The 14,074-nt window shown below is 43.5% G+C and overlaps 1 protein-coding gene across 1 annotated transcript; it reads right to left on the minus strand.

The window, feature by feature from the left end:
• Positions 1-2,817: 2,817 nt before the first annotated feature.
• LOC138371756 (putative uncharacterized protein ENSP00000383309) lies at positions 2,818-4,770 on the minus strand. The gene is made up of 2 exons (XM_069336778.1): positions 4,104-4,770; positions 2,818-3,914 (listed from the first exon to the last, which is right to left on the minus strand). Exons 1-2 carry the CDS (start codon positions 4,768-4,770, stop codon positions 2,818-2,820), a joined length of 1,764 nt encoding a protein of 587 aa, XP_069192879.1.
• Positions 4,771-14,074: the final 9,304 nt, after the last annotated feature.

Here is a 14,074-nt window from a genome sequence, read left to right on the forward strand (position 1 = left end):
ACTGGTGTGTAAGGTTGTAAAGCCTTGCCTGGTGTGTAAAGTTGTTAAACTTCGTATGGTGTGTGTAAGGCTGTGAAGCTTCAACTGGTGTGTACGGTTGTGAAGCTTCGACTGGTGTGTAAGGTTGTGACGCCTAAACTGGTGTGTAGGGTTGTGAAGCTTCGACTAGTGTTTCATGTTGTGAGGCTTCGAGTGGTGTGTATAGTTGTGAAACTTCGACTGGTGTGTATGGTTGTAACACCTGAACTGGATTGTAAGGTTGTAAAGCTTCGAATGGTTTTTCATGTTGTGAAGCTTTGACTGGTGTGAAAGTTTGTGAAGCCTCGACTGGTGTGTAATGTTGTGAAGCCATTACTGGTGGGAATGGTTGTAACACCTCGACTGGTTTGTATGGTTGTGTAGCTTCAACTGGTTTTTCGTGTTGTGAAGCTTCGACTGGTGTGTAAGGTTGTGAAGCCTCGACTGGTGTGTAATATTGTGATGCCTTTACTGGTGGGTAAGGTTGTGACGCCTTGCCTAGTTTTTAACGTTGTGAAGCCTCGACTGGTGTGTAAGGTAGTGAAGCCTCGACTGGTGGTTAAGGTCGTGAAGCCTCGACTGGTATGTAACCTTGTGACGCCTCGACTTGCGTGTAAAGTTTTGAAGCTTCGACTGGTAATTCATGTGGTGAAGCTTCGACTGGTGTGTAAGTTTGTGAACCCTCGACTGGTGTGTAATGTTGTGAAGCAATTACTCGTGTGTAAGGTTGTGAAACTTCGACTGATGTGGAAGGTTGTGAAGTTTCGACTGGTGTGTAAGGTTATGAAGCCGCGACTGATGTGTAAGTTAGTGTCGCCTCGACTGGAGTGTAATGTAGTGAAGCCTCGACTGGTGTGTAAGGTTGTGACGCCTTGAATGGTGTGTAAGGTTGTGACGCCTTGACAGGTGTGTATGGTTGTGGAGCCCTGACTTGTTTGTAAGGTTTGAAGCCTCGACTGGTGTGTAAGGTTGTGAAGCTCTGACTAGTTTGTAATATTGTGAAGCCTCGACTGGTGTGTAAGGTTGTGAAGCATTGATTGGTGTGTAAGGTTTTGAAGCATCGACAGATTTGTAAGGTTGTGAAGACATAACTGGTGTGTAAGGTGTGGAAACTTCCACTGGTGTGTAAGGTTGTGAAACTTTGACTAGTGTGTGAGGTTGTGAAGCCTTGCCTGGTGTGTAAGGGTGTGAAACTTCGCCTGGTGTGTAAGGTTGTGGAGCTTCAACTGGTGTTTCATGTTGTGAAGCTTCGACTGGTGTGTACGTTTATGAAGCCTCGACTGGTGTGTAAGGTTGTGACGCCTCGACTGGAGTGTAAGATTGTGAAGCTTCGACTGGTTTTTCATGTTGTGAATCTTCGACTGGTGAGTAAGGTTGTGATTCCTTGACTGGTGTGTAATGCTGTGAAGCCTTTACTGGTGAGTAAGGTTATGACGCCTTGACTGGTTTGTAAGGTTGTGAAGCCTCGACTGATGTGTAAGGATGTGAAGCTTCAATTGGTGTGTAACGTTGTGAAGCTTCGACTGGTGTTGCATGTTCTGGAACTTCGACTGGTGTGTAAGGTTGTGAAGCCTCGACTGGTGTGTAATGTTGTGAAGCCTTTACTGGTAGGTAAGGTTGTGACGCCTCGACTGGTTTGTAAGGTTTTGATGCCTCGACTGGTGTGTAAGGTAGTGAAGCCTCGACTGGTGTGTAAGGTTGTGAAGCCTCGACTGATGTGTAATGTTGTGAAGCTTTAATTAGTGTGTAACGTTAAGAAGCTTCGACTGGTGTGTAAGGTTGTGACGCCTTGACTGGTGTGTAAGGTTGTGAAGCTTCGACTGGTGTTTCATGTTGTGAAGCTTCGACTGGTGTGTAATTTTGTGAAGCCTCGACTCGTGTGTAAAGTAGTTAAGCCTCGACTGGAGTGTAAGATTGTGAAGCCTCGACTGGTGTGTAATGTTGTAAAGCCTTTACTGGTGGGTAAGGTTGTGAAGCCTCGACTGATGTGTAGGATAGTGAAGCTTCGACTCGTGTGTAAGGTTGTGAACCCTCGACTAATGTGTAATGTTGTGAAACCACGACTGGTTTTTCATGTTGTAAAGCCTTGACTGGTGTGTAATGTTGTTAACCCTCGACTGGTGAGTAATGTTGTGAAGCATTTACTGGTGTGTAAGGTTGTGAAGCTTCGACTGATGTTGAAGGTTGTGAAGCTTCGACTGGTGTGTAATGATGTGAAGCCTCGACTAGTGTGAAAGGTTGTGTAGCCTCGACTGGAGTGTAATGTAGTGAACCCTCGACTTGTGTGTAAGGTTGTGAAGCCTCGACTGGTGTGTAAGTTTGTAAAGCCTTGACTGGTTTGTAATGATGTGAAGCTCGACTGGTGTGTAAGATTGTGAAGCCTTGACTGGTGTGTAAGGTTGTGAAGCTTCGACAGGTGTGTAAGGTTGTGAAGACATGACTGGTGTGTAAGGTTGCGAAGACATGACTGGTGTGTAAGGTTGTGAAGCCTCCACTGATGTGTAAGATTGTGAAACTTCCACTGGTGTGTAAGGTTGTGAAGCCTGGCCTGGTGTGTAAGGTTGGGATACTTCGTCTGGTGTGTAAGGCTGTGATGCTTCAACTAGTGTGTATGTTTGTGAAGCTTCGACTGGTGTGTAAAGTTGTGACGCCTGGACTTGTGTGTAAGGTTGTGAAACTTTGACTGGTGTTTCATGTTGTGAAGCTTCGACTGGTGCGTAAGGTTGTGAAACTTCGACTGGTGTGTATGGTTGTAACACCTGGATTGGAGTGTAACGTTGTGAAGCTTCGAATGGTTTTTCATGTTGTGAAGCTTCGACTTGTGTGTAAGTTTGTGAAGCCTCGACTGGTGTGTATTGTTGTGAAGCCTTTACTGGTGGTTAAGGTTGTGACGCCTTGACTGGTTTGTAAGGTTGTGAAGCCTCGACTGGTGTGTAAGGTAGAGAAGCGTCGCGCTCGTGTGTAAGCTTGTGAAGCCTCGACTGGTGTGTAAGTTTGTGATGCCTCGACTGGTGTATAATGTGAACCCTTGACTTGTGTGTTAGGTTGTGAAGCTGTGACTGGTGTGTATGGTTGTAGAGCTTCGACTTCTGTGTAAGGTTGTGATGCCTTGACTGTTGTGAAAGGTTGTGACGCCTTTACTGGTGTGTAAGGTTGTGAAGACTTGATTGGTGTGTAAGATTTTGAAGCACTGACTTGTTTGTAAGGTTGTGAAGCCTCGACTGGTGTGTAAGGTTGTGAAGCCTCGACTGGTGTGTAATGTTGTGATCCCTCGACTTGTGTGATAGGTTGTGAAGCTTTGACTGGTGTGTAAGGTTGTGAAGCCTCCACTGATGTGTATTGTTGTGAACCCTCGACTTGTGCTTCATGTTGTGAAACCTCGACTGGTATGTAATGTTGTGAACCACCAACTGGTGTGTAATGTTGTGATGCCTTTACTGGTGTGTAAGGTTGTGAAACCTCGACTGGTGCGTAAGGTTGTGAAGCATCGACTGGTGTGTAAGGTTGTGAAGCTTCGACCTGTGTGTAAGGTTGAGAAGCTTCGACTGGTGTGTAAGGTTGTGACGCCTCGACTGGTGTGTAAGGTTGTGATGCCTCGACTGGTGTGTAAGGTTGTGAAACTTCGACAGGTGTTTCATGTTGTGAAGCTTCGACTGGTGTTTCGTGTTGTGAAGCTTCGACTGGTGTGTAAGGTTGTGAAGAAGTGACTGGTTTGTAAGGTTGTGAATCCTCCACTGGTGTGTAAGGTAGTGAATCTTCGAATGGTGTGTATGGTTGTGAAGCCTTGACTGGTGTGTAAGGTTGTGAAACTTCGTCAGGTGTGTAGTGTTGTGAAGCTTCGTCTGATGTGTAAGGTTGTGAAGCTTCGACTGGTGTGTCATGTTGTGAAGCTTCGACTGGTGTGTAAGGTTGTGAATCTTCAACTGGTATCTAAGATTGTGACGCCTCGACTGGGGTGTAAGGTTGTGAAGCTTCGACTGGTGTGTAAGGTTGTGAATCTTCGACTGTTGTGTAAAGTTTTGAAGCTATAACTGGTGTGTAATATTGTGAACCCTCGACTGGTGTGTAAGGTTGTGAAGACTTGCCTGGTGTGTAAGGTTGTGAAACCTTAACTGGTTTGTAAGGTTGTGAAACCTCGACTGGTGTGAAATTTTGTAAACCCTCGACTTGTGTGTAAGGTTGTGACGGCTTGACTGGTGCGTAAGGTTGTGAAGCCTCGACTGGTGTGTAAAGTTGTGAAACCTCGACTGGTGAGTAAGGTTGTGAATCTTCGACTGGTATGTAAGGTTGTGAAGCTTCGACTGGTGTGTAATGTTGTAAAGCCTCGACTGGTGTGTAAGGTTGTAAAGCCTCGACTGGTATATAAGGTTGTGAAGCTTCGACATTCAGTTCTTCAACAATCAGTTCTTCGACAATTAGTTCTTTAACAATCAGTCCTTCAACAATCAGTTCTTCCACATTTAGATCTTCAACAACCAGTTCTTCAACAATCAGTTCTTCAACTATTAGTTCGTCAACATTCAGCTCCTCAACAATCAGTTCCTCAACAATCAGTTCCTCAACAATCAGTTCCTCAACAATCAGTTCCTCAACAATCAGTTCTTTAACAATCAATTCCTCAACAATCAGTTCTTCAACAATCAGCTCCTCAACAATCAGTTCCTCAACAATCAGTTCCTCAACAATCAGTTCTTTAACAATCACACCACACTGGTGTGCCCCGGGAGGGTGACTGGACCTCACATGGCACATCAATCACTTAGTGGCCTCCATCACAAGGAGAAGTTCAAGAGATGTACATATACATAGTTCACATATACAGATGAGTGAAGACTTTGTTTTTCAGATGATAAGAAGCCGAGTTTAGTTTATTACATACCCCAACCCCCATCCCGTGGGCGAGAGTGGAACAGAATACAGAGGAATATAATAGGATCACGGACTGAACTCCAAAATTTTATTTAGGTGAGTAAATTACAGTCTTCATAAGCTAGTTTCACTGTTTAAATACAAAAACGTTAATCACATCAATAAAATGTAAAACTATTTTACCTTTGATACGATGATGGCAGGCTTCTGTTACTCCGGAGAGAACCCACTTGATGCAAGTCTTTTGGAAATAAGACTTATACCGTAATTGGTCAGAAAGTTATAGTAGGAAAACACTAATATACAATCCATCAGTTACCATATTAATACTGAAATTTTTTGAGACAGTCCACCGCATGAGGTGAAAAAGACATTGTGACGAAATTGGCATGGTATCTGACTTGTTAGGATAGCGCATAACTCATATATTAAGGACGGTATAATACTCAACAACTCATAATTTGGTCTATAAAGGTGTTCTCACTACTAATTTGGGTCTCGTGTCCACAACCTCTTCTCAAGTTGGGGGCTTTAAGTCATGAGAGAACCGCATATCTAAAGAGAAGGCTCTCTCCATTGGTCAAACTATTATGTATTAGCGATAAGACCTACCATTAATGTATAATGACTTAATGTAAATATATAACTCTTGAAACAGCACTTTCTCTGTAACTAGCTGATATTGTAACTATAAGGTGTGAAGGATAGATGAAATTTTTTATTTAATAATCTAAGATGAGGTCTGCTAAAGACCTTTTGTGCCCTCTGTAATACTTTTTGCGCTGCCGCTCACAGGATGGGTATGTGTGGACAATAAACTAGCCTCCTCCGGCGGCAACAATCAAATAAAAAATCTAGAGAGAAACAAACATATCATACATGTGACCCAATGACATACATGGTGACTCTCCACTGAAGAGAAAATATCGCTGATCTGGGTGTGCTATATACACCTCTGTCCCTCAAAAATACACTACCAAAACAGAGATGCGAAATGTGACAACGAGATTTTATTTTATTTTATTTTACTAAGTTCAGAGAAACCTCGATCACCCAAAATATATATTAATTTGGAACGAATTTTGGCAAGAAGCTGGCGAGCAAAAGGCACGAATAGATCCCAGCTATTCAAAGATCTTGTAAATACATGCCTAATATTACACAAAATAGTAAAATAAAACTTTACAATACCCGCAATGCTGCCGACATAATTACAGTTCTTGCTGACAAGATCTAATGAAAGCAGGAAAAAGCTACGTGCATAAAATCCATAGAAAGTAAATAACAACAATATAAATAATAACAACTATATAAATGATAACAACTATATAAATAATAACAACAATATAAATAATAACAACAATATAAATAGTAACAATATAAATAATAACAACAGTATAAATAATAACAACTATATAAATAATAAGAACTAAATAAATAATAACAACAATATAAATAGTAAGAACTATATGAATAATAACAACAGTATAAATAATAACAACTATATAAATAATAACAACTATATAAAAAATAACAACAATATAAATCATAACAACTATATGAATAATAACAACTATATAAATAATAACAACAATATAAATAATAACAACTGGGTGGAGAACACTGCTCGTGCTTCAACAATAATATATATCACATCACAAGCAATTAAATAAATAATACACACAATATTTTATATCACTTCAACATAGGGTTCGAAGAGTTTTGGCAAGAATCTTATGATTCTTCAGTCATAAAGTTTTCACTCTACTTGTGTGACTAAGTGGATGACTTTTCACTCTATTTCTGTGGCTGAGTTGATGACTTTTTCACTCTCTCTGAGTGATTGAGATCAAGACATGCATGACAAAATCAAGTAGGACGGTTCTAATACAATCCGACTGATTGCTTCAGCATTTTCTCTTGAAACAAGAAACTGTATTAATTTTGGAGAGAGCAGGCAAAGGGAAATGGTCTCTTTCCGCGGAATGTCTAGAACCATGAGGATGGAGATGCCTGGGATTTACTCTGTCCCAGGATGTCCCTACAATCACAATGGTCTCGTTAAACAGGTGCCTCATCCTACATATACACACAAACACACACACACACACACAACACACATACTAACACCCACACACACACACACACCAGACTAGTACCCGGGCTGAGAGGTATGAGCTACGAGAAGAGACTACGGGAATTAAACCTCACGTCGCAAGAAGACAGAAGAGTTAAGGGGGATATGATCACCACGTACAAGATTCTCAGAGGAATTGACATGGTAGATAAAGACGGGCTATTTAACACAAGGTGCACACGCACCAGGGGACACAGGTGGAAACTGAGTGCCCAAATGAGCCACAGAGATATTAGAAAGATTTTTTTTAGTGTCAGAGTAGTTGACAAATGGAATGCATTAGGCAGTGATGTGGTGGAGGCTGACTCCATACTCAGTTTCAAGTGTAGATATGATAGAGCCCAATAGGCTCAGGAACCTGTACACCAGTTGATTGACAGTTGAGAGGCGGGACCAAAGAGCCAGAGCTCAACCCCCGCAAGCACAAATAGCTGAGTATACACACACACACACACACAACCCCACCACGCTCCTCTGCATAGAAACCCTCCCTTCCCCTCACCCTACCTGCCCCCACCCAACCCTCCCTCCCCCCCACCCTATTCTTACCCTGTCATCCCCTCCCCATTCCCATCATGTCCCACCTTTCCCCCCTCCCCCTTCATTCCATACCCTCCCTATCCCTCCTCCCCCCTCACCCCGTATCCTCCATGTCCCCCCTATCTCTTTAACCCACACCCTACCTGTCCCCCCTTCCATGAAACCCCCACCCCTCACCCCAAACTCCCCTGAAACCCTGCAAACCACCTCACAGATCATCTCACCCACTGAAAAGCTTCCCACACCAGCAGAATGCTCGCCAAGAAAGGGACAAGAAAATGAACTGAAGAAAGTGAGCTTCAAGGCAATGTACACTAACATAGATGGAATTAGTAATAAAACAAGTGAACTCGGAGAATGGGCACTGGAAGAAAACCCAGACATAATAGCACTCACAGAAACAAAGCTAACAAACACCATAACAAACGCAGTGTTTCCACAGGGCTACTATGTAGTGAGGAATGAGAGAGAAGGGAGAAGAGGAGGTGGTGTAGCTTTGCTACTAAGAGAAGGTTGGAGTTTCGAAGAGATGGTAATTCAGAACTGTGAAGGTTTCAGTGACTACATATTAAGCACCATAGCAACTGGAGGACTGAAAATTATAGTAGTAGTCATATATAACCCCCCACCGAATGTCAGAAGACCCAGACAGGAATATGATAGAAACAACTTGACCACCATCAATATAATAGAGAGAGCAGCTTCTGTGGCTAGCAGGAACGGATCCAGGCTACTAAGTATGGGAGACTTCAACCATGGAAAGATGGATTGGGGGAACAGAGACCCACATGGAGGCCCAGACACATGGAGAGCTAAGCTGCTGGATGTGGCAACAAGAAACTTTCTAAGTCAACACGTCAAAGGACCGACAAGAACGAGAGGAGGGGATGAACCGGCCTTGCTTGATCTGATATTTACCCTAAATGAGTCGGATATAAGGGAAGTTAAGTTGGAAGCCCCCTTGGGAATGAGTGATCATAGTGCATTGAGCTTTGAGTACCTGGTTGAGCTAGGAATTATCACCCCCAAAAAAGAACTGGGAAACAAAGGGCTGGCGTACCGAAAGGGAAACTATGAGGAGATGAATAAATTCCTATGGGATATACATTGGGACACAACTCGGAACCAAGTCTGTACAAGACATGATGGACTATGTCACCCAAAAATGTCAGGAGGCTGTAAGCAGGTTTGTCCCAGCCCAACAGGAAAAAACAGAGAAGCAAAGGAAGAATCCGTGGTTTAATAGGGAATGTATGAAAGCAAAGGAGCTGAACAAAAGGGCATGGAGGAACTTCCGTAATAATAGAACACCAGAAAGTAGAGAGATATACCAGAGAACCAGGAACGAGTATGTAAGTGGGACAAGAGCAGCTGAGAAAAGGTATGAAAATGATATAGCTAATAAAGCCAAGACCAAACCAAAGCTACTACACAGTCACATCAGGAGGAAGACAACAATGAAGGAACAGGTGATGAAACTTAGGGTGGGCGAGGACAGGTACACAGAGAAAATGACAAAGAGGTGTGTGAAGAACTCAACAAAAGGTTCCAGGAGGTCTTTAGAATAGAACAGGGAGAAGTCACAGTGCTTGGAGAGGTGGCAGCAAACCAGGTGACTTTGGAAACGTTCGAAATTACAAGAGATGAGGTCAAGAAGCACCTATTGGAGCTGGATTTGAGAAAAGCTGTTGGGCCGGATGGAATCTCACCATGGGTATTGAAAGAGTGTGCAGGGGCACTTAGCTTGCCACTCTCCATAGTGTATAGTAGGTCACTGGAAATGGGAGACCTACCAGAAGTATGGAAGACTGCTAATGTAGTACCAATATTTAAAAAGGGTGAAAGACAAGAGGCACTGAACTACAGGCCAGTGTCCTTAACTTGTATACCATGCAAGGTGATGGAGAAGATTGTGAGAAAAAACCTAGTAACACATCTGGAGAGAAGAGATTTCGTGACAACCAATCAACATGGGTTCAGGGAGGGTAAATCTTGCCTTACAGGCTTGATAGAATTCTATGATCAGGTGACAAAGATTAAGCAAGAAAGAGAAGGATGGGCGGACTGCATTTTTTTGGACTGTCGGAAAGCCTTTGACACAGTACCCCATAAAAGGTTGATGCATAAGCTGGAGAAACAGGCAGGAGTAACTGGTAGGGCGCTCCAGTGGATAAGGAAGTACCTAAGCAATAGGAAGCAGAGAGTTATAGTGAGGGGTGAGACCTCAGAATGGCGGGAAGTCACCAGTGGAGTCCCATAGGGCTCTGTGCTTGGACCTATCCTGTTTCTGATATACGTAAATGATCTCCCAGAGGGTATAGACTCATTCCTCTCAATGTTTGCTGACGACGCCAAAATTAGGAGAAGGATTAAGACAGAGGAGGACAGCTTGAGGCTTCAAGAAGACCTGGACAAGCTGCAGGAATGGTCGAACAAATGGATGTTAGAGTTTAACCCAAGCAAATGTAATGTAATGAAGATAGGAGTAGGAAGCAGGAGACCAGATACAAGGTATCACTTGGGAGATGAAATACTTCAAGAGTCAGAGAGAGAGAAAGACCTGGGGGTTGATATCACGCCAGACCTGTCCCCTGAAGCTCATATCAAGAGGATAACATCAGCAGCATATGCCATGTTGGCTAACATAAGAACGGCCTTTAGAAACTTGTGTAAGGAATCTTTCAGAACATTATATACCATATATGTCAGACCAATCCTGGAGTATGCGGCTCCAGCATGGAGTCCATATCTAGTCAAGCATAAGACTAAACTGGAAAAGGTTCAAAGGTTTGCCACCAGACTAGTACCCGAGCTGAGAGGTATGAGCTACGAGGAGAGACTACGGGAATTGAACCTCACTTCGTTGGAAGACAGAAGAGTTAGGGGGGACATGGTCACCACATTCAAGATTCTCAAGGGAATCGACAGGGTTGATAAAGATAGGCTATTTAACACAAGGGCCACTCACACTAGGGGACACAGGTGGAAACTGAGTGCCCAAATGAGCCACAGAGATATTAGAAAGAACTTTTTTAGTGTCAGAGTGGTTGACAAATGGAATGCATTAGGAAGCAATGTGGTGGAGTCTGACTCCATACACAGTTTCAAGTGTAGATATGATAGAGCCCAATAGGCTCAGGAACCTGTACACCTGTTGATTGACGGTTGAGAGGCGGGACCAAAGAGCCAGAGCTCAACCCCCGCAAGCACAACTAGGTGAGTACAACTAGGTGAGTACACACACACACATACTCAGGAACCTGTACACCTGTTGATTGACGGTTGAGAGGTGGGACGAAAGAGCAGAGCTCAACCCTCGCCAGCACATCTTGGTGAATAAAACTAGGTGCATACAAGCAGGGCGATACGTATGGGCAAGTCTCCTTACACCCATTGCCTCTGGTCACCTAACAGTGTTAAGGAACCTATGTGTTAGTCGACTGTTGTTGGTGGTATCTTGGGGAACGGTCATATGCTCCACATATCCGAGGTATACTCAAATTCCCCACACACGCCGCAAGACACAGCACGAGGAGGAAAATAGCCGTAAATCCTACACATATGGTGACACATGCTGAATGGCAAACAACTACTCACACTCATGGTCCTCGTAGCCGAGCGGCCAGCACTCGAGGTTCATAGTACATAGGACTCGAGGTCGATTCAAAGTCAGGATAGACACCAATGCTCAAATTTTCTTTCACCCGATGCACTTATTAACCTAGGATTGAATAGGTACCTGTGAGTTAGACAGCTGCAAAGGGTTGCATCCTGGAGATGTATGATCGCCACATATCCGGAGGAGAGAAGACACATGGGAGACATGAGTACCACGTACAAAATACTCACAAGAATTGACAGAGCAAACAAGGACATAACAGTTTTTTTTGCCATAAAGTATGGTTTCATCTCTAATATTTGATGGTTAGATGACTTTCCCCTTCCCTGGCGGATGGTTATAAAGTCTGCCTTATATTTGACACAACGTTGCATTCGAATAGGCGCGTCTTTTTATAAATCTACTATATACATGCCTCACCTGTGACAGGAAAAAACATGCTTTTTTGATACAACGTTAGATTCGAATAGGCACGTCTTTTCAAATACCTACTATATCGATGCCACCCATGTGACAGATAAAAACATGCGTTTTGAAAAACAGCGCCATGTGTTGCAAAAAATAGCAACATGCACGGTATATTAAATATGTCACGAATTCCATTTCAACGTTCCCGATTGCATTGATATATTTTATTTTCATAGATTTCGATATATTTTATTTTTTATTGAATTACTAGCAGTACCCGGCCACGCGTTGCTGTGGCTCAGAAACGCATGTGCGTTGCTGAGCCACAGCAACCTTCCCTCTCCCCCAGTCCTCCCCTCCATTCCCCCCTCACCTGTCTTTTCGGACTCAAAACCATTCCACACTCCACCATCCCCTCGTCCTCCTAACCATTCCCCACTCCAGCATCCCCTCTTCCTTCCCACCATGTCCCTTTGTCCTCGCCACCCTTCTCCATTCCCCCATCCCCTCGTCCCCACCATGACAAACTCCTCCCGTGCCCTTGTCCTTCCCCATCATTACCTCCTTCAGCCAATGCAGATGGGCGCCATTTAGCTGCAGCTCTGCGAGAAGTACCTGAAATTACACTTCTCAACACTGGGAACCCACTCACATTCTAGGAGGTTCCCTTGATCTTACATTCATCTCAACAGCACTCCAGCATCAGGCGAAGTGGGAAGTAGACCCAGTGATCACCAGTGACCACTATGCTACTGTCACAACACTAAACCTAGCACGACCTCCTACACCACCTGCACAGCCTAGGTGGAATTTAAGAAAGGCCAATTGGAATATATACCAAGAAGAACTTGGAAAATGGTATGCAACGTACACGCCACCTGAGGATTTGAACATACACGAGACCAATCTACAGGAAGCCATTGCAGCTGCTGCAAACAAAGCTATTCCAATCATTATCACAGGAAACACAAAACGAAAGAACTATTGGTTCTATAGTAATGAAGTTAAAGAACAGAACCACAGAGTCAACATCTTCAGAAAACATCTAAAGAGAAACCCCACACCAGAAGGAAGAACTCTGCTAAGAGCGGTGATATCTGAAGCAAGACGAGTTTCTAGAGAAGTAAAGGAGGCACGATGGTTTGAGTGGTGTCAAACTCTAAATGAACATAGTAGTCTTGGCAAGATATGGGGTCAGATTAAAACTATATCAGGTCGACCAGCCCGGCCACAGGCATGTATTCAACCATTGCAGGAGGCTGAGAGACTTGCTCTCCAATTTGCAGAAAGAACAGCTTCATATCAGCTTCCTGCAATGGTCCGAAGGCAGCAAGAACAATTAAAACAAGAGAGGATGACAGTCATTCATGAGGGCATAGCTATCAATGACGAATGTGACTGTCCCTTCACCAAACAGGAACTAATCAGAGCCAAAAAAGGTGGTAAGGACACTGCACCAGGTGCTGATAACATTACATACTCAATGATCGCACATGCAGGTCCTGCTGGAGAACAAGGAATATTGGACGTCATCAATGCATCTTGGCAGCAAGGCAAACTACCAACCTCTTGGAAGAAAGCAGACATCATACCGATTCCTAAGCCGAAAGAACCTGGCAATTACAGACCCATTTCATTAACATCATGCATTAGTAAAACTGCAGAACGGATGGTCTTAAATAGGCTACTGTGGAAGACTGGAGACCTTCATAAACACATATTTGGCTTCAATAGAAGAGTAGGTACTGCAAACTGCATAGCAACATTACTGGGAACAGTTAACTCGGGTCCAGCTATAGTGATCTTCCTTGATCTAGAAAAAGCGTTTGAACTTGCAAGCCCACAAGCCATATTACACACCTTAGTTAAAAAGGGTGTAAAGGGAAAAATGCTAGCATGGATTCAAGATTACCTAAGTCACAGGTATGCCAGAGTAAAGTTGCAAGGACAAGTGTCGAACTACCACTTGCACGAGAATGGGACTCCACAAGGAGGAGTCCTCAGTCCTAGTCTTTTTAACATCGTTGTGGAAAACCTTGTTACCATGACATTTACAGAAGGGGTTAAATTGCTCAGCTATGCTGATGATATAGCATTAGTCATTACAGGTCCTTCACTTCTAAATAAAGCTCAAGGTGCTTTAGATAAAGTAACATCTGAATGCAGTGTTTTAGGGCTAAAAATATCTGCACAGAAGTCTAAGGCAATGAGACTAGGTGGCAACACTCCACACAGGCACCTACGCATTCAAGACATTAACCTTCAGTGGGTTACACAATATCGATATCTCGGAGTGTGGATTGATTTTAAAATGACATTCAATAAGCAAATTCAATATCTAAAGGAGAAAGGAAAATCACGAATAAATATAATGAGAGCAATCACAGGGCCCCGTCTAGGAGCGGGACACAGTGTTGAGAATGTTTTACATACACGCCGTTCGTTCCCTAGTTGATTATGCAGCGCCTGCCTTACTCACTCTT

The sequence above is a fragment of the Procambarus clarkii genome, chromosome 36, assembly GCF_040958095.1.
Source record: "Procambarus clarkii isolate CNS0578487 chromosome 36, FALCON_Pclarkii_2.0, whole genome shotgun sequence".
NCBI lineage: Eukaryota > Metazoa > Arthropoda > Malacostraca > Decapoda > Cambaridae > Procambarus > Procambarus clarkii.